The following is a 27,977-nucleotide window of genomic DNA, read 5'->3' as shown; positions in this document are numbered from 1 at the left end:
GAAGTAAGCGGACAGTTGAACGCCAGGGGTTGGACAGGACGGGGGGACAACGGCGGGTCTCGGTCTGGGGAAAGACACGAGCTGCAGGTGTTGAAAAACGACGAAGAGTCAGATCGATGGCCAGCTGGTACGGGGAGGAGGAAGTCTGACTCCTGGCTGAGATCGACTGAGCATCGGAGCAGCAAACGGGAAACTGATTGAAGGTTCAGGCAGCGTCTTATACTGTCTGTGCGAGACAGCGGGGCTCATGCAAGAGAGAGAGATGGGGAGCTCGTAGGTATTCGTAGCGTTCGGGAGAGGACTGGACTGTCAGGAGCGATTGCTAATCACTGACAGCGGAGTCTGGTTGAACCTGGTTGTTGTCGTCCCTCCCGACCTGCTGTTATAAACTCCCTTTTGCGCTGAGTCGTGGGGCGACTGTGCCAGTGTGAAGGTGGACAGGGGGTACCGCTGTGCCACACTGGGAGGAGTTACTGCTGCAGATGTGAGATTCAAGGAGACACAGCAAGCCCACTTATAATGCAAACACTACAGTTTTATTGCAGCTACCAGAAGTTCCATACAAGCACATGTGAAACGCAGTAAAATACGATCAATGTCATATCCGTTGGCCTAATGGTACATGCAATATTTAGAAGTACATTGTTTTATTATATTATAGATGTGCTAATGTCATTATCACCCACTCAAGAAGAGGATATAAATATGAGACATGTATCTGTGGGTCAGAGCCTGAAGCTCATGGCTCATGGCCCCTGCTGGCCGTGACGAGGAGCAGGTCGCTGTACGAGTCCTGGCAGCGCGTGTCCTTGCAGCCGCACTCCTCGATGTGGGTGTAGGTGTAGGGCACGGAGGAGCCATCTGCACACTGCAGGGTCACGCTCCTCTGGCTGGTGCTGAGCTCCTGGCAGCAGCTGCACTTGTGCTGCATGGCGTTGGCCTCGGAGGAGTACCTGGGGGACACAGCACGGGGGTCAGGGCCTGGGGGCCTGCGGGGAGTGTGGACACACCTGAGCGCTGGCCATGGACAGGGACAGGCTCCACCGGTCTCCACTGCACAGACTCTGAAAGGAGTTCCTGTGATGGCACTGACTGAGGGGTGGGGTTCCCTACTGGACGAGGACTGCATGTGTCTGAGATGATGAAGGACTGAGCTCTTGTCTCAGACACATCAGTAAAGAATTTAGATGTTCTGATTCTCTGCAGGTGAAATAATAATAAAATAATATCGAAAAACATATAAAGGTGAAGCCTGTGGACAGTGGGGTACATCACACTGGAGAGGAGCTGACTGACACTGGGGGTCTCCCTGCCCTGCAGACAGTGGGGTACAGTGTGTTGTATCAGGGAGCTGACTGAGACTGGGGGTCTCCCTGCCCTGCAGACAGTGGGGTACAGTGTGTTGGATCAGGGCAGGAGCTGACTGACACTGGGGGTCTCCCTGCCCTGCAGACAGTGGGGTACAGTGTGCTGGATCAAGGCAGGAGCTGACTGACACTGGGGGTTCCCCTGCCCTGCAGACAGTGGGGTACAGTGTGCTGGATCAGGGCAGGAGCTGACTGAGACTGGGGGTCCCCCCGCCCTGCAGACAGTGGGGTACACTGTGCTGGAACAGGGAGCTGACTGACACTGGGGGTCCCCCTGCCCTGCAGACAGTGGGGTACAGTGTGCTGGAACAGGGAGCTGACTGACACTGGGGGTCTCCCTGCGCTGCAGACAGTGGGGTACAGTGTGCTGGATCAGGGCAGGAGCTGACTGAGACTGGGGGTCTCTCTTCCCCGCAGACAGTGGGGTACAGTGTGCTGGATCAGGGCAGGAGCTGACTGACACTAGGGGTCCCCCTGCCCCAGGCCCAGCAGCAGGGCAGTACTCACATGGAGTAGGTGCTGCAGGCGCCCTCGCAGGACGACACCTCCACAGTCGTGCTGGACACACAGCCCTCGTGTGTGATGGTGGTGGGCTTCTTCTGCACAGTGCAGCTCCTGGGCTTCTCATCGCCTGCAGACACACACGGAGGGCATCGTTACTCAGCTGACAGCACAGCCCTGGCTCTGTGCTCTGCTCACATCCTCATGCAGCAGAGGAGGAAGCCCAGTCCTGCCTCGTACTCCTCCACCTTCCCTTCTTCATCTGACTATCTGCTCAACATCCTCAGCTGTTGGTGAGAGACGCTCCAGCCCTGAGAGGAGGGGTTTTTCAGTTTGTGTGAAACCCTGTCTGTGTCCAGCTGGCTGTACTTACAGATCTGACAGCAGCCGTCGTCAGTGTAGCGAATGGTGCCCTGAAACAGAAAACGATTTATATCAGTATGGTGCCACATCACCAGTACTCATTAACCCAGCCAGGAGCCAGTCTGATGCCCAGTGTATTACTGTAGCCCAGTCTAGTGCCAGTCTGATGCCCAGTGTATTAGCCCAGTCTAGTGACAGTTGGATTCTCAGTATATTAATCCAGTCTAGTGATAGACTGATGCCCTGTGTATTAGCCCAGTCTTGTGACAGTCTGATGCCCAGTGTATTAGTCCAGTCTAGTGCCAGTCTGATGCCCAGTGTATTACTGTAGCCCAGTCTAGTGACAGTCTGATGCCCAGTGTATTACTGTAGCCCAGTCTAGTGCCAGTCTGATGCCCAGTGTATTAGCCCAGTCTAGTGACAGTCTGATGCCCAGTGTATTAGCCCAGTCTAGTGACAGTCTGATGCCCAGTGTATTAGCCCAGCCTAGTGACAGTCAGATGCCCAATGTATTCGTAGAGTCTAGAGTGAGGTTTGTATCCAGGAGACTCACAGGGACACAGTCATCAGGGTGGAACTCCTGGCAGGCTTTCCGGGTGCTGATGGGCACGTACTGCCCGTTGATCATGAAGCACTGGTAGAGTGTGCAGTTGTCTCCAGGGAAGGTGATGTTCTGTCCAGGCTGTGAGGGGAGAATGGAGAGGTGCTCCTGTGATGAGTGTTAAGAGATCCAGGGGGAGGTGTAGCACTGGCAGTAGTATCAAACCCAGCAGTTTGTAGCAGTGTAGTAACAGTAGAACTAGAAGCATTGTAATAAATGTCAGTGAGAAGAAGGTACATCAGACAGTGCTCTTACTCACCTTCAGCTCATACAGAGGGCTTTCACCATTTCCACTTGGATTCCCACTGCTGCCTGTTGGTGTGGGGTTGTCATTGTTGCCTTTCGGTGTTGTGTTGTCACTGTTGCCTTTAGGTGTTGTGTTGTCATTGTGGCCTTTAGGTGTTGTGTTGCCATTGTTGCCTTTAGGTGTTGTGTTGTCATTGTTGCCTTTAGGTGTTGTGTTACCTTTAGGTGTTGTGTTGTCATTGTGGCCTTTAGGTGTTGTGTTGTCATTGTTGCCTTTAGGTGTTGTGTTGCCATTGTTGCTTTTAGGTGTTGTGTTGCCAGTGTGGCCTTTAGGTGTTGTGTTTCCATTGTTGTCTTTAGGTGTTGTGTTGTCATTGTGGCCTTTAGGTGTTGTGTTGCCATTGTTGCCTTTAGGTGTTGTGTTGTCATTGTTGTCTTTAGGTGTTGTGTTACCTTTAGGTGTTGTGTTGTCATTGTGGCCTTTTGGTGTTGTGTTGTCATTGTTGCCTTTAGGTGTTGTGTTACCCTTAGGTGTTGTGTTGCCATTGTTGCCTTTTGGTGTTGTGTTGTCATTGTTGTCTCTAGGTGTTGTGTTGTCATTGTGGCCTTTTGGTGTTGTGTTGTCATTGTTGCCTTTAGGTGTTGTGTTACCCTTAGGTGTTGTGTTGCCATTGTTGCCTTTTGGTGTTGTGTTGCCATTGTTGTCTTTAGGTGTTGTGTTGTCATTGTTGCCTTTAGGTGTTGTGTTACCTTTAGGTGTTGTGTTGCCATTGTTGCCTTTTGGTGTTGTGTTGTCAATGTTGTCTTTAGGTGTTGTGTTGCCATTGTTGCCTTTAGGTGTTGTGCTGCCTTTAGGTGTTGTGTTGCCATTGTTGCCTTTAGGTGTTGTGCTGCCTTTAGGTGTTGTGTTGCCAGTGTGGCCTTTAGGTGTTGTGTTGCCAGTGTGGCCTGTGCTGCCAGTGGGAGTGGTGTTGCCATCGCTGTTGCCAGTGCTGCCCGGGATGTTGGGCATGGGGAAGACACAGGCAACCTGGGTGCACTTTCCACAGCACTGGCCAGGGACCTCCTGGTATCGGAAACCCTGTGGTTTGAGGAAAGAGCACAGTTAACAGCAGAGGCAGTGCTGTGGAGACACACGTGTGAGGGGCTTCAGTCCCAGCAGGGGCCCCCTAACAAGCAAAGGCTCAACAGCTGCCTTGTGCTCTGAGAGTCTCCTTCCTTCATCTACACACTTTCCAGGCTCTGTCCAGTTCTCCTCTCTATCAATCGCACCAGTAAGACATCAGAGCTGTATCACTGCTCTCACCGCTGGGCAGTTCCTGTCGCACGTCTGCTTCCTGCACTGCATCTGGTGCAGCTGTGTGAAGGGGTCTATCTCAGAGGTGCACTGACACTCCTCGCACAGGGACACCGGCACGATCACCCCAGGCTGCACAGGACAGGACAGGAGACATGTGACACATCCTCACCACGGCACCGCGCAGCTCTTCCAGGGGTTCAGGGGTGCACAGACCTCCCCTGCTCTCCGAGTGGCCCTAAGAGGGGGGAGGGTCTCTCTTACCTGGTACTCGATGTTGTTCAGGACACAGACGTTCCTGGGCTCTGCAAATGCAGAATGAGCACCGTTAACAACACAAGATCAGTCAATCAGTCATATAAATCCTGCACTGGACATCTTAGATATTGGATATCTTGAGTACAAAATGAGGATAATTTTGTCCTTGACTAGACTCTGTGACTTGGGAACTGAAAGAGTTTCACATAGCTGGATTCTGATCTCTGTCTTGGTTCTGTTTCACACTGGAGCCACTCAGAGTGGCTGTGGGCCTGTGAGGTCCTGTGTCTGAACTTTCCCCAGTGTGGTCCAGTGCAGTGGACTATCTCCATCCACCCCATCTTTGTCCCTAACGAGCTGCTTGAATCCTCCCTCATTCAGATCAGTTACCCCAGCAAAGCTCACTGTTTGAGTCAGCCCTCTCCCCCACCTCAAGCAGACTGCTGAAACAGGACAGATCACGTTGCAGACTGCATCCATCAGATCACACATGAATCATGTCTGCGTCATGCATGAACACATGTCGGGGTACTAGAGGCTGGAAACACTGTGCAGCTTCATATTGGGCTGTGGTGGGCCCCTATTGTCAAACAGCTCAGGTACAGATCCTTGAGTGTTACTTGTGCTGCAGAAATCAATCAGAGAAAGACAGAGGTCTTGTGAGCGAGTCGGGGGTCAGTCGGTCAGCAGGCTCACCGCAGGAGGACACGCAGATATCCGAATGGGGGCTGGACAGCATGGTTCCATTGGGACAGAAACAGCCCTCGGCCAGATGAGACTTATCACTGCTGACGAATTCCTCAGTATACCTTTCGATACAGGGATGACACGAAGAAACAGTTTTATAAAGTTTTTTATGTATGCAGGATATATCCAATTGACACAATATCTATGCAATCTTAGAGACGATGAAAGATAATTCATGACAATATAAGTTAGAAGCTCAGTGCCTCAGTGACAGACAAAGACAAACTGTGACGGAGAGACTGAAGCCCCTTCTCTCAGAAGCTGCAGGAGGTTGTCATTCCCAGGAGCCCCTGAACTGTCTGGCTGTACCTGTGATTGCAGGTGAGCTCCACCTCGGACCCACAGGCTCTGTACTCCTTCCCACTGGGACACGGGAACACTGCAGAGACACAGCAGCAGAGTGTCAGGATAGGACAGGACACAGTGAGAAATCAGCACAGGAGACATGGCAGACAGGTCCTCTTAAGTCACTGCCAACCAGAAATACCTCTTCTTGAGTTCTGACTCAGATTCCACTGCTCATGATAAGAATCTGGTGCAAAACATTTCACTTTCATGGTGTGATCAAATTGGCACTGCATGATCTCAACAGGTCACTGATGTTGCTTTTAGGTAACAGGATGGGCGCTCAGGGAAACAGCACGGCCCCTGTAGAGGTACGAGGGGCTGATCCGGACAACATGGGCGCAGAGCAGTGCCGTGTCCTTCAGCAGTGAGTATCGAGCTGAGACTCACAGCACTGGCCCCCAGTGTGGGTCCTCCAGTCGATGCAGACTTCCTGCTCCGCACACAGGGCGGCGTAGCTCTCCAGACCGCTGCACTCCACGTCCGCATCGCCCAGCTCGCAGGCGTCCGCCACGCAGGACTGGAAGAAGGGCTCTGGAGGGACCAGGGCGTGGCAGGGCCGGAAGACTCTGTGGCAGAGAGGAGCAGGCTTATCTCCGTGAAGCAACAGAGCAGGTCCCCGACCCCAGAGCAACACTGTGAGGGCAAGCTGAGTCTGCAGGGTGACTCACTCGCTGTGGATGAGGTCGCACAGGGCAGACTTGCAGGGGGTGGTCTGGGTGGACGGGACAGTGGTCGGGGTCCCAGTGGGGCGGGAAGGCGTTGGCGCCGTGGTGGGCTGTGAAGTTGGCGCGGCCGTGGTGGAGATGGGCTGCTCACAGGCTGACTTGTTCTGGCCAGGAGCCAGCCACTCCTTGGCCATCTTGGTGCAGGAGTCTGCGATGTCGCCGCTGGGCAGCTGGCAGTCGTCCGCCCTCTGGTTGGTGCAGGTGCCTGTGGAGGAGGAGCTGCGCTTGAGCACTGGTGTTGGAAGGGAAGGGTCAAAGCCCTCAGAGGGTCAGACAGCTCCAGGAGAAGTGAGAAAATCAGAAGAGTTGCCTGTTGTGTGTTTCTACACTCTCACTCCAGAGCTGCGTTTTGTTACTCAGTGTGCCTCTGCCTAACTTACACAATTCAAATCCTAGGCCTCTTAGACTTTCTAAAAATGATCTTAGAGTCCTGCAAGATCCCACACACCACAATTTGATTCTGCTGCACTCAGTAAAAGCTGCCCAGCACTGGCAGGAGGTGATCAAGCAGTAGTACAGAACACAGTTATCTGTGCCCTGATTTAGGTGGAGTTAGTTACAATCCAGAGGACGTCATATGGTAACTGGCACTGAGTGGGACGCTCTGGCCTCAGCTGGTGCTTTCCGAGCAAAGCAGACACTCACCGCACAGCCCCTCGGTGTTGTGGGAGAAGAGTTTGTACGGCACGCTGACCACGAAGACCATGCCCGCGTACGCCACGTCCACATTGATGTCCACGATCTGCACGCTCAGGCTGGCGCCGGTGGAGGAGATCTTGAAGCCGCTCCTGTACAGGCTGGGGAAGACTCGTCGGCCGTTGAAGAAGACCTGCGGCAGGTCAGACCGGAGAGAGAGAGGGAGAGGGGTCGACGCTCGGTCAGGGTAGCAGGACCCTGAATTCGGACAGTATTTGAACGTTTTTACAGTGCACTTGTGAACAAACGTGGGGACAGGAACATGCGACTCTGCAGCTCCAGGTCAGGAAGGATCTGGGGCCACAGAGCCGGAACAGAAGCCTCGAGAGGCCAGTGCTGGCGCAGGGGCCAGCGGGTGCTGCTGGTTACCAGGTTCTGGCGGTCCCTCTGGGTCAGCGTGACCTCGTTGGCCTGGTAGAAGATGCGCAGGGTGCGGGCGCAGCGCCCCCTCCTGCGGCCGTGGCAGTCCCCGTCGTCCACGTAGACGCGGAAGTGGTCGAGCCGCGGGGCGACCTGCTGCACCAGCACGTGTGTGCACGGCCCGCTGTAGGGGTAGTACGTCCCGTCGAAGGTCATGTGGTGGCGGTACCCCCAGCCGGCGCACACGCCTGTCAGAGAGGGAGGAGGGGGGGTGAGGACAGGAGGTCCTCAAGAGGAGGAGGCTCAGCTGGAGAAGAGCTGAGGAAGAGCAATTCATCACAGCTGCTTGGGCTCCTGGGTTTCAGCAGCAGCAGGCAGATTCGTTTGCATTTGAGCTGCTCCGAGGAAGCAGTTAGAGACTGAAATGTCTTCATGTGCTCCGGTACAGAAACGTTGCTTTGCTGTGGACTGTGGCCCTTGCTCTGCCTGTGTTGAGATACATGGGCTGAAAGCAACACGCTCCTCTCTGAGACACTTGGCATGACTGTGTCTCGGGCGTCCCACCCCTGCCCTCGGGCAGAGCAGAGACTCACATTCACACTCGTACTGGAAGCAGCAGCCCGTGGCGTCGTACACCTTGTGGGCCGGCCGGCCGTTGGCGCAGGTCAGCGGCTGCACCGGGCTGCACTTCACGGGCTGCACGGAGATCTGGTTGGGCCCCTCGCAGGTGGCGTAGGTGCACTTGTCTATCTTCCAGGTCTCGTTCAGCTGGGGGGACAAGTTCACAGGCTTGCGCTTCACAACTGTTCTCCTCCAGTCCCTTTAACAGAGCCCAGGAAGGAGGGGCCTGCAGCAGGAGTTTCAGTGAAACAGTCTTATTGGTGTAAACTCTAGACACCATGATGCCTGCTGGTGCAATTCTCTCTGCCTCTTATTGTTGACTCCGATGTGAAGGAGAGCTGGGACTAAACCCTTTGTAGCTACTTAGTAAGTCTGCTGCAGTACATAGACAGGTTACTCTGGACAGCACTGTAAATGACAGCATTACAAGAGCCCTGTTGTCTGTGATTACTGACGTCAGTACCCTCGCCTCAGGGACAGACAGGAGACAGGGTCACATTCGGCATGAATCACAGACGCTGGAGGGGCTGGGCTGTGTCCTTACCTTTCTTGGCGGAAACACAGCAGAGCAGTCTTTCTCTGGAGCTGTGGTGGTCGGTAGTCCTGGGGTTGAGGTCTTGGGGGTCCCTGTTGTTGTCTCCGCAGTGGTGGCTGGGGCACTGGGAGTGGAGGGGCATTCCGTAACGTGTCTCTCAATCCCACAGGTGGCGTTGCAGTAAGCAATGTAGCACCACCCGCCATTGTCTGTCGTATTGTATATGGTGCTCCCTGAACAAAGACAAGCGAATGGACAGTCGTTTTTGATAATACTTTCAGAATGAGGTCTGTGTACATCACGGGGGTGAACTTTGTGAGGGAAGATGATTCTATTTAAAACCCCCGAATGCAATTTATAATCAACAAACTAGAGAGAAAGAAATGCACTTATCGTTTAAACCTTTTGTGGAAAATTTGTAGAAATGAGGCTCTCTGTTGTTAGATGTGTCCAGCATACTAAGCACAAAGACCCCAAACAAGGAATAACAAAAAGTCTCCAGCCTCACCAGGAGGAAGGTTCTGTTCCTGGAAGCGGCAGACACACTGTGTCCTGGCACTGGTCACCGAGGGGCTGGTCACCACCCGGGTGGTCTTCATGGGAGTGGTCTTCTCAGTAGTGGCAGGAGGGGATCCGGTAATGACTTTGGTAGTGGCAGCAGTCGTGCGTTTAGGTGTAGTAGATGCTACAGGTGTTGTAGGGTGTGGTGCAACAGTAGTCCGCTCACATGAGCCACAACACAAGAACCTCACCTCATAGTTCAGGCACATTTTCTGTGGGCCAGGCTGCCTCTGGTTGTAACACGTTAGTCCACCCTTCAGGTTACAGGTCGCGTTCTGATTGAGCTCAGAGAGTTTTGTCTTGGGGAAATCGACAGCTCTGCACTGAATGTTCCTGGGATTCACACACACCTCGAGTCCAGCTTTGCTAATTCCAGTGACATTCTCAAAATCTCCTCCAGATGATGCTGAGGGCTTGTTGACATCAAACCACTGCGTCCACCTACACAAGGGCTTACAGGCTGTAGTCTTATTGTGACTTACTGGGTGCGTTGATGTCACACGGGTACTGTGTCCTGGATGTGTCGTTCTGGTGACTCCAGGAGATGTTGAAGTTCTGGGTGTTGTGGTCCTCTTGGAAGTTACTGGACCTGAAGTAGCCCTGGTGGTTGATCCTGTAATGACTTTAGTTGTAGATCTGGGAGTGACGGTGGTCTTGACAGGAGTGGTTTTCAGAGAAGTTGGCAGGTGAGTAGGAGTTGTGGACTGGGGTTTTGTGGTGGTTACTGGGAGAGATGATGTCATGCGGGTACTTTGAGCCGGGCCTGTAGTTTTGGCAGTTGTGAAAAGAGTTGATGGTTTGGGTGTGGTTGTCCTCTCAGACGTCACAAAAGCTGAAGTAGATTTTGTCTCATGGCTCGTTTCTCCTTCTTTAGTTGTGGTTCTGGGAGTGATGGTGGTCTTGACAGGAGTGGTTTTCAGAGAAGTTGGCAGGTGAGTAGGTGTTGTGGACTGGGGTTTTGTGGTTGTTACTGGGTGGGATGATGTCATGCGGGTACTTTGAGCCAGACCTGTAGTTTTGGCAGTTGTGGGAAGAGTTGACGGTTTGGGTGTGGTTGTCCTCTCAGACGTCACAAAAGCTGAAGTAGATTTTGTCTCATGGCTAGTTTCTCCTTCTTTAGTTGTGGTTCTGGGAGTGATGGTGGTCTCCACAGGAGTGGTTTTCAGAGAAGTTGGCAGGTGAGTAGGAGTTGTGGACTGGGGTTTTGTGGATATCCGAGGGGTTGTGGTGGAGGCTGTAAATTTAGGAGTGGTTTTTACAGTAGTGGAAAATCCAGGTAATGTCTCTGTAGTAGCAATAGTCTGTCTTTGTGTTGTTTGTCCTGTAGTTATCCTTTCAATAGTGGTCTGAGCAGTGGTAGTCTTTCCAGGAGTTGTTTGTCCAGGAGACACATGAGAAGATGTTATTGATGGTATTCCAGAAGTGGGCTTTTCAGTTGTTTTCTTTTCAGTAGTAAACTCTGTAGTTCTTGTTTTGGTTGTTGCGGTAGATCGTTGTGAACTCATGGGAACTGCTGTGGATGTTGTCACAGTGTTACTATGTGCTGCTTCACTTGTAGTTTTCACGACCTGCGTTGTCTCCATGGTGCTTTTCAGAGACGTTGTCACCTGGCTAGTGGTTGTAGACAGGAGTTTTGTGGAGGCGTAAGGGAGAGTTTCTGGAGACGTTTTCTTGGAGGTTGTTTCCCTGGTGGTTCTTTCAGTAGTGGTCCAGGTGAAGTCTGGAGGTAGAGTCAGGTCGGGCATGGTTTCTGTTAGATCCAAAATGTAGCTTGATGTTGTCCGAATCCTAGTTGTCCGGGCTGTAGTTGTCCTTGTCTGAGAGGTCTGAGCAGATGTTTTCGTTACTGTTGGGATCACAGTGGACACAACCGCTCCAGTTACTGGGTGCGATGATGTTGCTTTGGTACTGTGTCCTGGACCTGAAGTAGCCCTGGTGGTTGATCCAGTAATGACTTTAGTTGTGGTTCTGGGAGTGATGGTGGTCTTGACAGGAGTGGTTTTCAGAGAAGTTGGCAGGTGAATAGTTGTGGACTGGGGTTTTATGGTGGTTACTGGGAGAGATGATGTCATGCGGGTACTTTGAGCCGGACCTGTAGTTTTGGCAGTTGTGGGAAGAGTTGATGGTTTGGGTGTGGTTGTCCTCTCAGAGGTCACAAGAGCTGAAGTAGATTTTGTCTCATGGCTAGTTTCTCCTTCTTTAGTTGTGGTTCGGGGAGTGATGGTGGTCTCCACAGGACTGGTTTTCAGAGAAGTTGGCAGGTGAGTAGGTGTTGTGAACTGGGGTTTTGTGGTGGTTACTGGGAGAGATGATGTCATGCGGGTACTTTGAGCCGGACCTGTAGTTTTGGCAGTTGTGGGAAGAGTTGATGGTTTGGGTGTGGTTGTCCTCTCAGAGGTCACAAAAGCTGAAGTAGATTTTGCCTCATGGCTAGTTTCTCCTTCTTTAGTTGTGGTTCTTGGAGTGATGGTGGTCTCCACAGGAGTGGTTTTCAGAGAAGTTGGCAGGTGAGTAGGAGTTGTGGACTGGGGTTTTGTGGTTGTTACTGGGAGGGATGATGTCACCTGGGTACTTTGAGCTGGACCTGTTGTTCTGGAGACTGCTGAAGATGTTGAAGTCTTGCCTGGCGTTGTCTTGGATGTTATAGGTCTTGTGGTGTGTGGTATAGCTGTGGTCTTCTCACACAAGCCACAACACAAGAACCTCACTTCATAGTTCAGGCACATTTTCTGTGGGCCAGGCTGCTTCTGGTTGTAACACGTTAGTCCACCCTTCAGGTTACAGGTCGCGTTCTGATTGAGCTCAGAGAGTTTTGTTTTGGGGAAATCAACAGCTCTGCATTGAATGTTCCTGGGATTCACACACACCTTGAATCCAGCTTTGCTAATTCCAGTGACATTCTCAAAATCTCCTCCAGATGATGCTGAGGGCTTGTTGACATCAAACCACTGTGTCCACCTACACAAGGGCTTACAGGCTGTAGTCTTGTTGTGACTTACTGGGTGCGTTGATGTCACACGGGTACTGTGTCCTGGATGTGTCGTTCTGGTGACTCCAGGAGATGTAGATGTTCTGGGTGTTGTGGTCTTCTTGGAAGTTACTGGACCTGAAGTGGATTTGATGGTTGATCCGGTAATAACTTTATTTGTGGTTCTGAAAGTGATGGTAGTCTTCACAGGAGTGGTTTTTAGAGAAGTTGGCAGGTGAGTAGCAGTTGTGGACTGGGGTTTTGTGGTTGTTACTGGGAGGGATGATGTCACCCGGGTACTTTGAGCTGGACCTGTTGTTCTGGAGATTGCTGAAGATGTTGAAGTCTTGCCTGGCGTTGTCTTGGATGTTATAGGTCTTGTGGTGTGTGGTATAGCTGTGGTCTTCTCACACGAGCCACAACACAAGAACCTCACTTCATAGTTCAGGCACATTTTCTGTGGGCCAGGCTGCTTCTGGTTGTAACACGTTAGTCCACCCTTCAGGTTACAGGTCGCGTTCTGATTGAGCTCAGAGAGTTTTGTCTTGGGGAAATCAACAGCTCTGCATTGAATGTTCCTGGGATTCACACACACCTTGAATCCAGCTTTGCTAATTCCAGTGACATTCTCAAAATCTCCTCCAGATGATGCTGAGGGCTTGTTGACATCAAACCACTGTGTCCACCTACACAAGGGCTTACAGGATGTAGTCTTATTGTGACTTACTGGGTGCGTTGATGTCACACGGGTACTGTGTCCTGGATGTGTCGTTCTGGTGACTCCAGGAGATGTTGAAGTTCTGAGTGTTGTGGTCTTCTTGGAAGTTACTGGACCTGAAGTGGATTTGATGGTTGATCCAGTAATAACTTTAGTTGTGGTTCTGAAAGTGATGGTGGTCTTCACAGGAGTGGTTTTTAGAGAAGTTGGCAGGTGAGTAGGAGTTGTGGACTGGGGTTTTGTGGTTGTTACTGGGAGGGATGATGTCACCCGGGTACTTTGAGCTGGACCTGTTGTTCTGGAGACTGCTGAAGATGTTGAAGTCTTGCCTGGCGTTGTCTTGGATGTTGTAGGTCTTGTGGTGTGTGGTATAGCTGTGGTCTTCTCACACGAGCCACAACACAAGAACCTCACTTCATAGTTCAGGCACATTTTCTGTGGGCCAGGCTGCTTCTGGTTGTAACACGTTAGTCCACCCTTCAGGTTACAGGATGCGTTCTGATTGAGCTCAGAGAGTTTTGTCTTGGGGAAATCAACAGCTCTGCATTGAATGTTCCTGGGATTCACACACACCTTGTATCCAGCTTTGCTAATTCCAGTGACATTCTCAAAATCTCCTCCAGATGATTCTGAGGGCTTGTTGACATCAAACCACTGTGTCCACCTACACAAGGGCTTACAGGCTGTAGTCTTATTGTGACTTACTGGGTGCGTTGATGTCACACGGGTACTGTGTCCTGGATGTGTCGTTCTGGTGACTCCAGGAGATGTTGATGTTCTGGGTGTTGTGGTCTTCTTGGAAGTTACTGGACCTGACGTGGATTTGGTGGTTGATCCAGTAATAACTTTAGTTGTTGTTCTGAAAGTGATGGTAGTCTTCACAGGAGTGGTTTTTAGAGAAGTTGGCAGGTGAGTGGGAGTTGTGGACTGGGGTTTTGTGGTTGTTACTGGGAGGGATGATGTCACCCGGGTACTTTGAGCTGGACCTGTTGTTCTGGAGATTGCTGAAGATGTTGAAGTCTTGCCTGGCGTTGTCTTGGATGTTGTAGGTCTTGTGGTGTGTGGTATAGCTGTGGTCTTCTCACACGAGCCACAACACAAGAACCTCACCTCATAGTTCAGGCACATTTTCTGTGGGCCAGGCTGCTTCTGGTTGTAACACGTTAGTCCACCCTTCAGGTTACAGGTTGTGTTCTGATTGAGCTCAGAGAGTTTTGTCTTGGGGAAATCGACAGCTCTGCACTGAATGTTCCTGGGATTCACACACACCTTGAATCCAGCTTTGCTAATTCCAGTGACATTCTCAAAATCTCCTCCAGATGATGCTGAGGGCTTGTTGACATCAAACCACTGCGTCCACCTACACAAGGGCTTACAGGCTGTAGTCTTATTGTGACTTACTGGGTGCGTTGATGTCACAGGGGTACTGTGTCCTGGATGTGTCGTTCTGGTGACTCCAGGAGATGTTGATGTTCTGGGTGTTGTGGTCTTCTTGGAAGTTACTGGACCTGAAGTGGATTTGGTGGTTGATCCAGTAATAACTTTAGTTGTGGTTCTGAAAGTGATGGTGGTCTTCACAGGAGTGGTTTTTAGAGAAGTTGGCAGGTGAGTGGGAGTTGTGGACTGGGGTTTTGTGGTTGTTACTGGGAGGGATGATGTCACCCGGGTACTTTGAGCTGGACCTGTTGTTCTGGAGATTGCTGAAGATGTTGAAGTCTTGCCTGGTGTTGTCTTGGATGTTGTAGGTCTTGTGGTGTGTGGTATAGCTGTGGTCTTCTCACATGAGTCACAACACAAGAACCTCACCTCATAGTTCAGGCACATTTTCTGTGGGCCAGGCTGCTTCTGGTTGTAACACGTTAGTCCACCCTTCAGGTTACAGGTCGCGTTCTGATTGAGCTCAGAGAGTTTTGTCTTGGGGAAATCAACAGCTCTGCATTGAATGTTCCTGGGATTCACACACACCTTGAATCCAGCTTTGCTAATTCCAGTGACATTCTCAAAATCTCCTCCAGATGATGCTGAGGGCTTGTTGACATCAAACCACTGCGTCCACCTACACAAGGGCTTACAGGCTGTAGTCTTATTGTGACTTACTGGGTGCATTGATGTCACACGGGTACTGTGTCCTGGATGTGTCGTTCTGGTGACTCCAGGAGATGTAGATGTTCTGGGTGTTGTGGTCCTCTTGGAAGTTACTGGACCTGAAGTAGCCCTGGTGGTTGATCCTGTAATGACTTTAGTTGTGGTTCTGGGAGTGACGGTGGTCTTGACAGGAGTGGTTTTCAGAGAAGTTGTCACCTGGCTAGTGGTTGTAGACAGGGGTTTTGTGGAGGCGTAAGGGAGAGTTTCTGGAGACGTTTTCTTGGAGGTTGTTTCTCTGGTGGTTCTTTCAGTAGTGGTCCTGGTGAAGTCTGGAGGTAGTGTCAGGTCGGGCATGGTTTCTGTTAGATCCAAAATGTAGCTTGATGTTGTCCGAATCCTAGTTGTCCGGGCTGTAGTTGTCCTTGTCTGAGAGGTCTGAGCAGATGTTTTCGTTACTGTTGGGATCAACGTGGACACAAGCCCTCCGGTCTTGGGAACAGTGGTGCTTCCTGTCCTGACCTCAAAGGTGGATGTTGTGGTGCCTCGAGTGGTGCTTTTCACTGATCCTGTGGTAGTTGGCGATGCTCTGCTGGATGTGGGCGGAGCGACTGTGGTCTCACACTCGTACAGGCTGCAGCAGAGCACCCTGACCTTGTAGTCGTAGCAGAGCGGCAGGCGTCCACTCTGATCCGCGTTCCTGCACAGCAAACCCTGGGAGACATTGCACTGCACGACCTGTCCAACGTCCGCTATGCTCTTGTTGGGGAAATTCTCCGCACTGCACTCTATCTGGCTTGGCTGACCACAGATTTTTCCTCCGCTTTCCTTAATCCTGTCGTACGTTTCAAAGTCTCCTTCACTGGGGCCCACTGTGGGAAAATGGGTGTTGAACCACTGGGACCACTGACACTGGCGCTTGCAGGTGGTGGGGGAGCTGGTGGACAGGGAGGTGGGGACGCTGCTGGACGTGAATGCGATCTTGGTGGTTCTTGTGAGTGGAGTTGGAGCAGGAGTGCTCAGTTTGACTGGGGTCGTCTCAGTGGTCCGGGTATGTGCCTGCGTGGGCGTCATCCTCGTTGATGCCGTCTTGCTGGTGTGCCCAGGGGTTGTGAGCTTGCTGGTGTGGGCGGAGGTTGTCCTGGTGCTGGAGGAGGCAGTTGTCTTGATGGGCTTGGTGGTATACTTAGTGGTGCCGGAGACGGTGGACTTGTGAGGAGTGGATGTTGTGGGGGCAGGGGTGGTGCTGTGGCAGGGCTTGTAGCTGCAGCACAGGACTCGGATCTCATAGTTGTAGCAGAAGGGAGGGAACTGCTGAGAGTTGCGGCAGACCAAGCCCACGGACTTGTCACACTGGACCACCTGGGTGAGGTCACTGAGTGGCGTGTCTGGGTAGCTGCTGGCCCTGCACTGTATGTCGCTGGGTGTCTTGCAGATGGAGTAGCCTTTTTCCTGGATGGCTGTGAAAGTCTCAAAGTCTCCATCGCTTCTCACAATATCAGGTTGGTGGACATCGTACCAGACTGACCACTCACAGGTCTCCTCTTCACAGTGAGCAACAGAGGTTTTTGTTGGTCCTGCAGAAGTAGCTGTGAAGGAAGGCGGGGTAAAGGGCATTCATTATAATATGAACCTGGGTTAAGGAAAAGGTTTGTCAGAACAATTGGTATAAAACTTTGAAGGGATGAAAGTGAGAAATTAGAAAGTGCTTTGCACTTCTTTCACACTGTAGAATAGTTATGATCAGTTTCTGAAGCATAAACACCCAAATAATTTACACAAAAGAGAACTCCCTTAATTACAGAAATATCATGGTCTACCATTATCATCAGATATTTGGTTTTCTAGATCAAGCATCTGTTGTTTTTAATGTGTAAGGTAAAGCAAACTATAATGTAGTGAATCTCCAGGTTGTAATAAAAGTCAGGACTCAAACACTTTCCCAGACCCCTGCACTTCGCCTGCAGATTGTGAAGAGGCCCCATGAAGGAGCTGAGCCTGCAGCTCAATGGATTCTGTTGCTCTCCTGGTTCTAGAGGAGCTGCTGCAGACCCCTGGTCCTCACCTGGTCCTGAGGTGGTAGAGGCCGGCTGTCTTGTGGTGAACTGGAAGGGGGTTGTGGGCTTTGCAGTGGTCATGGCACAGGGCCACACCCGTCTCTGGATCGTGCTGTTGGGTCCGCAGACGGCCGACATGCAGCCTCCAATACTGTCGGTGGTGTTGTAGATCACAGCGTTCAGCGGGTACTCTTGCATCTCGTAGACACACTTGCATTCTGGAGTCAAAGGGAAATACGACAGCTCAAGAGACATGTGATGCCAAACAGTGCACAGTGTCTGAAGCAATCCAATTTGGAAACGGTGCCTGTGTGGTGAGTGTGTTCGTTATTTAATTGCATGAAGCGAAAGTGAATGAATGGCCTCTACTCACCTTTGGGTTCATGAGAACACTGTATTCCTTTCATTGAGCAATAGCTGCAGAGAATAAGAAGGAAGCAAACATGAAAGTATTCCATCTATAAATATGAAATAGAAATAAGAACTATTTTTTTCTGATGGTCTAAGCAGATTTTACATTATTCTGTATAAGCTCTTAATATATTCATTTCAAGGTTTATGTAATGTTGCTACAGCAAAAAAAATTAGAACAGATTCCTTTATTCCTGTATGGGAACTGTCTGTTTCACACCACATCCTGCAACAAATGTGATGAAAAACAAATCTGTCATTTTCTATAATTTTCCTAATGTTCATATGTAGTCAAATCTTGAAAGAGATGTGAAAGAAAGAGCCTCCTATTAAGGATTGAATGTTATTTTGTAGTCTGTCTTCAGTAAGGAGATCGGTCTGTGTGATTCAGAAAATCCTTAGGTTTGACCTTGAACAGGAGCTATTCTTACAGGAGTGTTTGGCATGGTCTGACTGGTCTTATAATTCCACCCACTAGATGGAATGCATCTTATGTTTACATTTTGAATGACTTCCATGTTTCCAGTTATATTTAGCATTGTGACAAATTCCTGCTGGAACATTAAACCAGTCTGAACGTCCTTCTCTCCTGGTCACCTTCCCATGTCTCTCCCTCCTGGTCACCTGGGAGAAATATCCTGAAAGGGGGTGAAGTTCTAGCAATTCTGTAATCAGCAAAGCAGCTGCTGATCTAAAGACAGAGACTCACACAGAAGCTGCTCATGTCATCCATGTTGCTGCAGGGCTGACTGGCTTCATGACAACAACCCTGTCTGTGCCCACAGCTGGGCTGCTCCTGCCAGTCTTACCAGGCCTCGCAGTTCTTTGTGGACGGCACTCTCTCTCCATTGCTGTAGCGTTTCCCATTGGCATCGTAGCAGCCGCACTGCCTCCTGGCCACACAGCGCATCGAGTCCTCGTCGAAGAAGGGCTTCTTGGGGGGACATTTGGGGTAGCAGCCTGTTCACCACAGTAGGACAGAGGGACACCAGCTTAGAGGTTTGAGGATGAACAGGTTTCTTTGCTTAAACATCCGTGCAAGATCAGAGGTCATGAGATAAAACTCATCATTAACCAGCAATTCTGCACCTTTTGTTTAGAGTCTTTGAAAGGCTCTGGAGTGACGTTCCTACCTTCCAGGGCTGGGATCTGACTGGAGCATTCCCCTGAGGGGTTCCTGCAGGTCTTCATGCAGGGCGAGCCACAGGGCTTGTAGTGCCACTCACACTCTCCAGGGAGGTTGTAGAAGTCACAGAACAGAGCTGGGGGAAGGAGAGAGAGAGTAACAGAAGCTGAACTCCTTGCAGTTCTACGTGCACTTTTGTATCATTGCTGGTGCACATTGGAGGGGAGTTAGGACAGCTTTAGCACAGGTTGTTCTCTCTAACTGTACTCACGGCACATCTGGGGGCTCCTCCAGGCCACACAAACCCCAGCTGCATTACAGGCCCCAGCGTAGGCAGCCACAGCTGTACAGAAGCACTCGCAGTCTCCTCCACTGTCACAGGCACAGGAGTCCGTCACACAGGCGTCGTAGTACGGAGTGGGGTCCACCTGCAGACAGGGGGACACAGAGATGTCTCACTTCTCACATACAGTATGATGATTTCCCATCTTCTCCTGCCCTGGGCTGCCTGCAGCTCCAGTGTGATCGCAGTACCTGAGAGTGGCAGGCTGTGAACACTCTGCTCTGGATGATGCTGCACTGTTTCTCTGCCCAGGACTTCCTGTAGGGGTTGGAGCTGCAGGGGTTCTTCTCCACAGTCTTATCTGGGCAGCTGGGAGACACTTTCCAGCTGTTCCCAAACTGCTGGGCGCTAACCACCAGCTCCCGGCTCATGACGGTGAAGTCATTGCTCCCTTTGCCATCGTAGTTCCCACACAGGCCACAGGTTTTACCCTGGAAAGGGAGAAGATGAGAGAAGGAGCAGGAGAGAGGGGAGAGGAGGGACAATGAGTTGTTCAGATTTTCCAGGGCATTTTGTGGTATGTTCATTTCTGAAAGCCCTGTGTTTGGCTCCTCATCGTGAGCATAGTGAGATCTCTGTGGGTCTCTTTACCTTGAAGGAGGGGCTGAGCTTGATGGCCAGGCTGGTCCTCTTGTCCCACAGTAGTATCAGCCCATTGCTTGCCTCCACCACCAGGTAGATGCCCATGTGGCTGATCTTGTAGGGCACGTCGGCGCCAGTGTCTCTCGTTACCACCTCGTAGCGCCCCTCAGACAGACGCAGCTCGTTTTTCTGCAGGAGCAACATGCCGATCCGTTACTCAGAACTGCAGTCAGCACAGACAGTAGCAATCTGATGATTTCTGGGAGGAGGGGGAGATGTCATCAGAGTGTCTGGCTTAGAAGTATCCGGCTGCACCTCCACACAGTTAATTTAACCCACTTCCCATGAAGACTCGTGCTCTGGTGTGTAAATGATGAGACAGTGTGAGAGTGAGTTGGAAGTAGAAAGGGAACAGGGGTAAGTCTAGCTGTAGGCGTCCTGTCCTCAGGGTGGCGATGTGGTTCTCCAGGCAGGAGGGACAGTTATGATCCCCTGAGAGCTGCAGGCAGGGTAGCGGAGTCTCACCCCCAGGAAGAGCTTGATGGCCTTGGAGCAGGTGGTCCCAGTGGTGCCACAGGGGATGTTCTCAGTGATCACCCTGAAGGTGCCATTGTCTGGGCTGCTGCTGCAGTAGTCCTGCACACAGGAGAGAGCAGGGGTGAGAGACACAGCCTGGGTGGCCTGTGGGACATTGCCTGAGTCGGGGACTTTTGGGGCAACACGCAGGTGGGAGGTCAGATTCACGGGTCTCTGCTCGTGTGTGAGGCTGTCCGACTCTAGAGAGTTTACTCCCCGTGTCGCAGAAGCAGGGAAACGGGCGATTGGAAGGAGGAAGGAGGGTCCTGGTGGTTCTCTCTTCGGACTGGGGACCACTCTGGGGCCCCTCCCCGGCGCAGTGCATACCTGACTCAGGGTGTATTCACACTCGCCATTGAAGTCGAACCTCTTCCCATCGAAGGTGTGGTAGTGCCCATCTCCATAGATGGTGCAGGAGCCCTGGCACTGCCTGTCCGTGCATTGCCACTTCCTGGCATTGCAGGTGCTGGAAACAGGAGAGGGGACATTTTTAATGCAGCATTGTTGAAATATGGCTTCACGTTGTGTCATTGTTGTGAAAGGGGAGTTGCAGGTAAAACACAACGGTCAGCCCACCAGGTGTTGCAGCCGACTTGGATTTTCTCCCCAGGCTTGTACTCCAGTCCGTTGTGGACGCAGGGACACTGGGAGACGGGGACACAGCGTCCATTGCCGTTGGACACCAGGCCCTCTGGACACATGCAGCCAGAGATGCACTGTGTGCTGATCTGCAGGGAGCACAGGGTCAGGATTAGCCAGGACAGGATGACCCCTAGAGGGCAGTGGAATGCAGGTGACAGTACAGTGTGTGCAGTCTGTGTTTGGTGTGACAGTGCTGTGTGTGTTTGGAGAGACAGTACAGTGTGTGACAGTGCTGTGTGTGTTTGGAGTGACATTACAGTGTGTGACAGTGCTGTATCTGTTTGGAGTGACAGTACAGTGTGTGACAGTGCTGTGTGTGCAGTCTGTGTTTGGTGTGACAGTGCTGTGTGTGTTTGAAGTGACTGTACAGTGTGTGATAGTACAGTGTGTGCAGTCTGTGTTTGGTGTGACAGTGCTGTGTGTGTTTGGAGTGACAGTACAGTGTGTGACAGTGCTGTGTGTGTTTGGAGTGACAGTACAGTGTGTGTGACAATGTTGTGTGTGCAGTGTGTGTTTGGAGTGACACTATAGTGTGTGACACAGTGCTGTGTGTGTAGTGTGTTTTCGGAGCGACACTATAGTGTGTGACACAGTGCTGTGTGTGTAGTGTGTTTTCAGAGTGACACTATAGTGTGTGACACAGTGCTGTGTGTGTAGTGTGTTTTCGGAGTGACACTATAGTGTGTGACACAGTGCTGTGTGTGTAGTGTGTTTTCAGAGCGACACTATAGTGTGTGACACAGTGCTGTGTGTGTAGTGTGTTTTCGGAGCGACACTATAGTGTGTGACACAGTGCTGTGTGTGTAGTGTGTTTTCGGAGTGACACTATAGTGTGTGACACAGTGCTGTGTGTGTAGTGTGTTTTCGGAGCGACACTATAGTGTGTGACACAGTGCTGTGTGTGTAGTGTGTTTTCGGAGCGACACTATAGTGTGTGACACAGGGCTGTGTGTGTAGTGTGTTTTCAGAGCGACACTATAGTGTGTGACACAGTGCTGTGTGTGTAGTGTGTTTTCGGAGCGACACTATAGTGTGTGTCACAGGGCTGCGGTGACTCACACAGTCGGTGTCCAGTGTCCTGCAGCTCTTGTGACACTCCGCTCCAGGGGAGCCCGGCTGAATTTTGGAACAGTCCAGGAAGATCATCGGCTTCGTGCACTCTGGAGGAGAGAGCGAGGCAAGAGGCCGCTTAGTTCCTTGTGCTTAATCTAGCCACAGTCTCACGAACCATTTCAGTCCAGAGGAGAGTACCTGGTTTCAGGGGGGTCGACCCCATGCAGTTCAGTGTTCCCCTGCTGCATGTGCTGAAAGAGGAACAGAGATCATCAAGACCATCACTCTCTTGGATCAAAGCAAGAGCAGCAAATTCATCTTCTGATTCCCAGCAGTGCACTGTGGAAATGTGCCTCTCAGACCCCTCCGGCAGACAGGAACTCACCACAGAGTCCCGTCCCTGGTCACGGTCTCGCCAGTTGGCACCACTGTGCCCTGGTAGTAGCAGGGGCACTGTGAAGCTGGCACACATTTGCCCTCCTCGTCCATGTAGGTCCCCTTGGCACAGCCACAGCCGTCCACAGGCACAAACTGGACGCTACAGGTGGGGTCAGGCTGGCTGAGGGAGTGGCAGGTGCGATTACAGCTGGTCATGCTGTAGCCAAAGACCAGAGTCCTGGGGCAGGTGCTGGAGTACTTGGCTGAAGGAAGGGAGAACCAGGGTTTCAGTCACAGGAACACTCCCTTCAGGTGTCTGAACTTCCTGCCCTGAAAGCTCCCAGGTCCCTGGCTATTGCAGACACTTACTGCAGACACTGGCTCTCCAGCCGTCCAGCTGCACCCCCTTAGCAGCACAGGCACGGACGTACGAGGAGATGGCAGCACACATACAGGCCTCACTCTTCTCACAGTTACAGCTGTCGTACATGCAGTTCTGGGGGCAGAGGAGCAGGTATTAGGGGGGTCGGGGAGCAGCTGCAGGGGACAGAGGTGAGCGAGGAGCTGCTGTACCTTCTCGTAGGAATCGGGGAGGACTTCACCATGACAGGCAGCGAAAGGACCTTTCTTCTGGGACAGCAGGGAGCACCAGCGCTTGGCAAACTGCTCTGTGAGGGGAAGCACAGCAGCAGGTGAGAGAGAGGCCTGATGACTGAGATCTGCCCTGAGCCACGCTGAGGACACTGGACACTGACATCACTGAGCACACAGGCACAGAGCTCACTGACACAACCTCACTGAACACACAGGCTCAGAGCTCACAGACACAACCTCACTGAGCACACAGGCACAGAGGTCGCAGACCAGGCCTGACTGAACACACAGGCACAGACCTCACTGGGCACACAGGCACAGAGCTCGCAGACAAGGCCTGACTGAACACACAGGCACAGACCTCACTGGGCACACAGGCACAGAGCTCAGAGACAAGGCCTGACTGAACACACAGGCACAGACCTCACTGGGCACACAGGCACAGAGCTCACAGACCAGGCCTGACTGAACACACAGGCACAGACCTCACCGAACACACAGGCACAGACCTCACTGGGCACACAGGCACAGAGCTCGCAGACAAGGCCTGACTGAACACACAGGCAAAGAGCTCACAGACACAACCTCACTGAGCACATAGGCACAGAGCTCAGAGACCAGGCCTGACTGAACACACAGGCACAGAGCTCAGATGTCTCAGATGTCTCCGAGAGGTTCAGTGGCTGGAGCTACTCTATGTACTGCCCAAGAAGCACGAGCCAGAAGCCAAGCTGGGAACCAGAATATGAGGAGTTTCATCCGATTCCGATTTTTCAGGGGGTCTGGGCGCTGGTACCACGTGTGTGTGGGACAGCGGGTGAGCAGGGGGCAGGAGCTGCGTACCGTTCTCCGCGCTCAGACTGCAGGGGCTCTCGAAACTGTCCTTCACGTCCAGGCAGCTGCCTCTGCTCTTCCAGCTGTTGCCGAAGGCTGAGGCCGTCCCCTCCACAATCCCACCCGGAGCTTGGAAATCGTCTGTCTGCACGTCGTTGTAATTCCCACAGAGCCCTGGGACAGAGAGCAGAGGGGCAGGACACCGTGAGACTCAGAGACAGAGGGAGACAGAGGGAGACAGAGGGAGAGACAGGAGGGAACAGAGAGAGAGACAGAGGGGGAGACAGAGAGAGGACCAAGGGAAACTGGAGGAGACAGGAGGGAGAAGGGAGGTTCACAGAGGGAGACAAGATGGGCACAAAGGACGGTAGAGAGAGACAGGAGGAGACACAGAGGGACAGAGGCAGAGAGGAGGAGACAGAGGCAGACAGGAGGGACAAAGAGGGAGGCAGGAGGAGACAGAGGCAGACAGAAGGACACTGAGAGAGACAGAGGCAGACAGAGGGACACAGAGAGAGGCAGGAAGGGACAGAGGCAGACAGAGGGACACTGAGAGAGACAGAGGCAGACAGAGGGACACAGAGAGAGGCAGGAGGGGACAGAGGCAGACAGAGGGACACTGAGAGAGACAGAGGCCGACAGGAGGGACACCGAGAGAGACAGAGGGACAGCGAGGCGGCTGTCCTACCGCAGGTCTGCTCCCGGTACGAGGGCTGCAGGCTGACGTAGAGCTGCAGCAGGGGGGAGCGCTGGAGCAGCAGCTGCAGGCCCAGCCTGGTGTGGATCACAGTGTAGGAGGAGGAGGGCGTGAAGACGGTCAGGTTATCTGTGAGGACGAGAGACAGGCTGCGTCAGCACACGGGCCCTCGCCCAGTCTCACAAGGACAAGAGCAGAGCAGAGCAGAGGAGAGGAGAGCAGCTCACTGGTGGCCACTGGCAGCTGGGACAGCATCCCGTTGACCAGGACGGAGCCGCTGGGCGTCACTGCTACCACCTGCAGGGGCACAACGCACACGTCAGAGGGGCACCTGCCTCCCTGCCACCCCAGCGCCAGGCCGGGGCTCATCGCCCACTGGGCACAACACAGCCGCTCGTTCTGCGCCACCAAGAGGCGGCAGGGCGTCTCTCTGCATGAGCGCGGCCTGTCTCTGAGGACTCACCGTGCTCGTGCCGGACACGGACAGGGTGACCGACTTCAGGCAGGTCTCGGTCTCCGTCAGCCCACACCTCACGATCTCCGCCACCAGGGTGAACTGGCCGCCAGAGCAGTCCTGTGGGGAGACGCAGACGGTCAGGTGGCCCTGCTGAGGCACACAGAGGGGCAGGTATCGGCGCAGGCGCAGCTGTCTGCTCAGGCACCTTGGCCAGGACGTAGGAGCAGTCTCCGTGGAAGGTGAAGGGCTTCCCGTCGAAAGTGGTGATGTGGGAGCCTCCCTCTACAGAGCAGGTTCTAGGACAGTCCAGGTCCTGGCAGCTCCACTGTCCCCCGACACAGGTGCTACAGCCCAGACACACAGGGACACACAGGGACACGCAGAGACACAGGGACACAGGGACACATAGAGACACAGAGAGACACAGAGACACACAGAGACACAGAGGTACACATTGAGACACACAGGGAGACATACAGTAGAGACACAGAGAGACACAGAGACACACAGGGGGACACAGAGCAGAGAGAAGAGGATCAGAGTCCCATTCATGCTGTTGTTGACTGAACATGTGTGCAGAGTGTCGTTCATGTGTGTTGCATACTGTTGCCTTGTGTGTGCAGTGTTGTACAGTTGCTGTGCAGCTCTGTGTGCAGTGCAGCGTTGTAGAGTTGGTGTTCAGCTGTGTGTGTGCAGTGTTGTAGAGTTGGTGTTCAGCTCTGTGTGTGCAGTGCAGTGTTGTACAGGTGGTGTTCAGCTGTGTGTGTGCAGTACAGTGTTGTACAGGTGGTGTTCAGCTATGTGTGTGCAGTGCAGTGTTGTAGAGTTGGTGTTCAGCTGTGTGTGCAGTGCAGTGTTGTACAGGTGGTGTTCAGCTGTGTGTGTGCAGTGCAGTGTTGTACAGGTGGTGTTCAGCTGTGTGTGTGCAGTGCAGTGTTGTAGAGTTGGTGTTCAGCTGTGTGTGCAGTGCAGTGTTGTACAGGTGGTGTTCAGCTGTGTGTGTGCAGTGCAGTGTTGTACAGGTGGTGTTCAGCTGTGTGTGCAGTGTTGTACAGTTGGTGTTCACCTGTGTGTGTGCAGTGCAGTGTTGTACAGTTGGTGTTCAGCTGTGTGTGTGCAGTACAGTGTTGTACAGGTGGTGTTCAGCTATGTGTGTGCAGTGCAGTGTTGTACAGTGTGCAGTGAGAGGCGTACCAGTTGCGACAGGCGCTGCTGTAGGACTGCCCTGAGGAGAAGGCTTTGCCATTGTGAGTGCAGGAGCACTGCTCCACCGGCACACAGCCCCTGTGGGTGATGTCGTCCAGGACAGTACCTGTCAGACAGGGGACAGTGTCCGTGAGAGACGGGTGAACTGGCAAGCTGGCTGTGGGGGTTTCTTGCACATTGACAGGACACTTGTTCTCCCAGCACACAGCAGATAAGAATGATCTGATTTGAAATCCATGGTGTCAGTCCTGATTCCTGCAGCTGCATGCTGGGATGGAGGGTCTCTTTACCTGGGGGGCAGAAACAGCCGCTCCTACACTCCTTGGTACAGATTTTGCCCCCAGTGGGGTTGGAGCAGGTGGCCGTGCAGGAGCTCCCACACTCAGTGTACACCATGCTGCGGGGGCATGTCCTGGCTGCAGAGAAGACAGGAGGAGACAGGTCTTCAGGTCCAGAGGAGGACAGGCAGGCTCAGGTAGACAGGCAGGTTCAAGCACAGAGGTAGAGAAGTAGGCTCAGGTATACAGGTAGGATCAGGTATACAGGTAGGATCAGGTATAGAGGAAGACAGCAGGGCAGGCAGGTTCAGGGACACAGGTAGACACATTGGTTCAGGCAGACAGGAGCGTTCAGGTACACAGGAGAGTTTAGGTAGACAGGTATACAGGATGGATCAGGTATACAGATAGACAGGTAGACAGGTAGACAGGTAGGTTCAAGCAGACAATCCCAGTTTGCTCTTTGCAGACAGTTCACAGTCTCCTCACACTTGTCACTGGATTGTTCTGATCCTGCATTGCTGTCATTGAAGTGTGAAACTTCAATTTCAGTGAGAATGTTCTGACCTACTGACACTCAGTCCTGTCAGATCCAGCCCTGTCTGCTCCTCTGGGCTGCAGGATGCTGGAATCTCTGCCCTCTGCAGCACAGGGGCTCCCTGCTCCAGGAGGGCAGCAGGCTCGGAGCTGGGGCTCCTGTCTCACTGCTCCTACGTGCACTCAGATCCCCAGCACACTCACGGCAGAAGCTGGGGGTCCTCCAGTTCTGGGGGCGCCCCCCGGCGTGGGCGCACTGGCGGGAGTACTCGGCCATGGTGGCGCACAGGCAGTGGGACTGGTTCCTCTGTGGGCACTGGCACACGTCCGACACGCAGGCTGGCACTAAGGAGGCCGGGGGCACCAGGGCACTGCAGGAGGACAAGGCTGGGCTGGACAGGATCTGCTCACACAGGGCTCTCTGGACAGAGACACAGAGGCACTGGTCACTCACACACACTGGGCACTCACACACACAAACAACCACTGGTCACTCACACACACTGGTCAATCAGACACTCAGACACACTGGTCACTCACTCACACTGGTCGTTCACACACACTGGTCACTCAGACACACAAACAACCACTGGTCACTCAGACACACTGGTCACAGACACACACTGGTCACTCACACACACTGGTCACTCAGACACACAAACAACCACTGGTCACTCAGACTCTCAGACACACTGGTCACTCACACACACTGGTCACTCACACACACAAACAACCACTGGTCACTCACACACAGTGGTCAATCAGACACTCAGACACACTGGTCACTCACTCACACTGGGCACTCAGACTCTCAGACACACTGGTCACACACACTGGTCACTCAGACACTCAGACACACTGGTCACACACACACACTGGTCACTCACACACACTGGTCACACAGACACACAAACAACCACTGGTCACTCAGACACACTGGTCACTCCGACACACAGACACACACTGGTCACTCAGACACACAGACACACACTGGTCACTCAGACAGACACTCACTGGTCACTCAGAAACACTGGTCAGTAGGACACACAGACACACAGGTCACTCAGACACACAGACACACACTGGTCACTCAGACAGACACTCACTGGTCACTCAGACACACAGAGACACTGATCACAAAGACACACACTGGTCACACATACACTGGTCACTCAGACACACTGGTCACTCAGACACTCAGACACACACTAG

The 27,977-nt window shown here is 52.6% G+C and overlaps 1 protein-coding gene across 1 annotated transcript; it reads right to left on the bottom strand.

The window, feature by feature from the left end:
• Positions 1 to 739: 739 nt before the first annotated feature.
• Positions 740 to 27,180, bottom strand: LOC148645804 (uncharacterized). Its single transcript, XM_088611873.1, has 40 exons — positions 26,970 to 27,180; positions 26,241 to 26,366; positions 25,939 to 26,056; positions 24,950 to 25,088; positions 24,751 to 24,861; positions 24,515 to 24,584; positions 24,279 to 24,416; positions 23,600 to 23,764; positions 22,736 to 22,830; positions 22,532 to 22,658; positions 22,170 to 22,425; positions 21,983 to 22,035; positions 21,791 to 21,891; positions 20,666 to 20,817; positions 20,417 to 20,555; positions 20,039 to 20,149; positions 19,523 to 19,702; positions 19,123 to 19,362; positions 18,860 to 19,016; positions 18,596 to 18,724; positions 18,272 to 18,422; positions 17,425 to 17,468; positions 17,060 to 17,269; positions 9,174 to 16,583; positions 8,675 to 8,898; positions 8,103 to 8,277; positions 7,519 to 7,757; positions 7,099 to 7,282; positions 6,397 to 6,658; positions 6,116 to 6,294; positions 5,690 to 5,759; positions 5,330 to 5,442; positions 4,640 to 4,680; positions 4,385 to 4,507; positions 4,000 to 4,159; positions 3,092 to 3,954; positions 2,785 to 2,913; positions 2,242 to 2,281; positions 1,875 to 1,998; positions 740 to 953 (listed from the first exon to the last, which is right to left on the bottom strand). The coding sequence occupies exons 1-40, from the start codon at positions 27,040 to 27,042 to the stop codon at positions 740 to 742; spliced, it is 13,635 nt and encodes a 4,544-aa protein (XP_088467999.1). The 5' UTR covers positions 27,043 to 27,180.
• Positions 27,181 to 27,977: the final 797 nt, after the last annotated feature.

This window comes from Lepisosteus platostomus, chromosome 18, assembly GCF_059453375.1.
Source record: "Lepisosteus platostomus isolate fLepPlt1 chromosome 18, fLepPlt1.hap1, whole genome shotgun sequence".
Taxonomy (NCBI): domain Eukaryota; kingdom Metazoa; phylum Chordata; class Actinopteri; order Semionotiformes; family Lepisosteidae; genus Lepisosteus; species Lepisosteus platostomus.
Note: the sequence above shows the minus strand (reverse complement) of the source record. Positions and strands in the feature narration are given on the sequence as shown.

Bases quoted from the DNA above. Each gene is read 5' to 3' on its own strand.
- LOC148645804 (XM_088611873.1), bottom strand. From the start codon at position 27,042: ATGGCCGAGTACTCCCGCCAGTGCGCCCACGCCGGGGGGCGCCCCCAG. The intron at 4,160-4,384 runs GTGAGAGCAGTG...CTCAAACCACAG, and splicing joins GCGACAGGAACTGCCCAGCG to GGTTTCCGATACCAGGAGGT. The intron at 954-1,874 runs GTGAGTACTGCC...TGTGTCCCCCAG, and splicing joins GCCTGCAGCACCTACTCCAT to GTACTCCTCCGAGGCCAACG.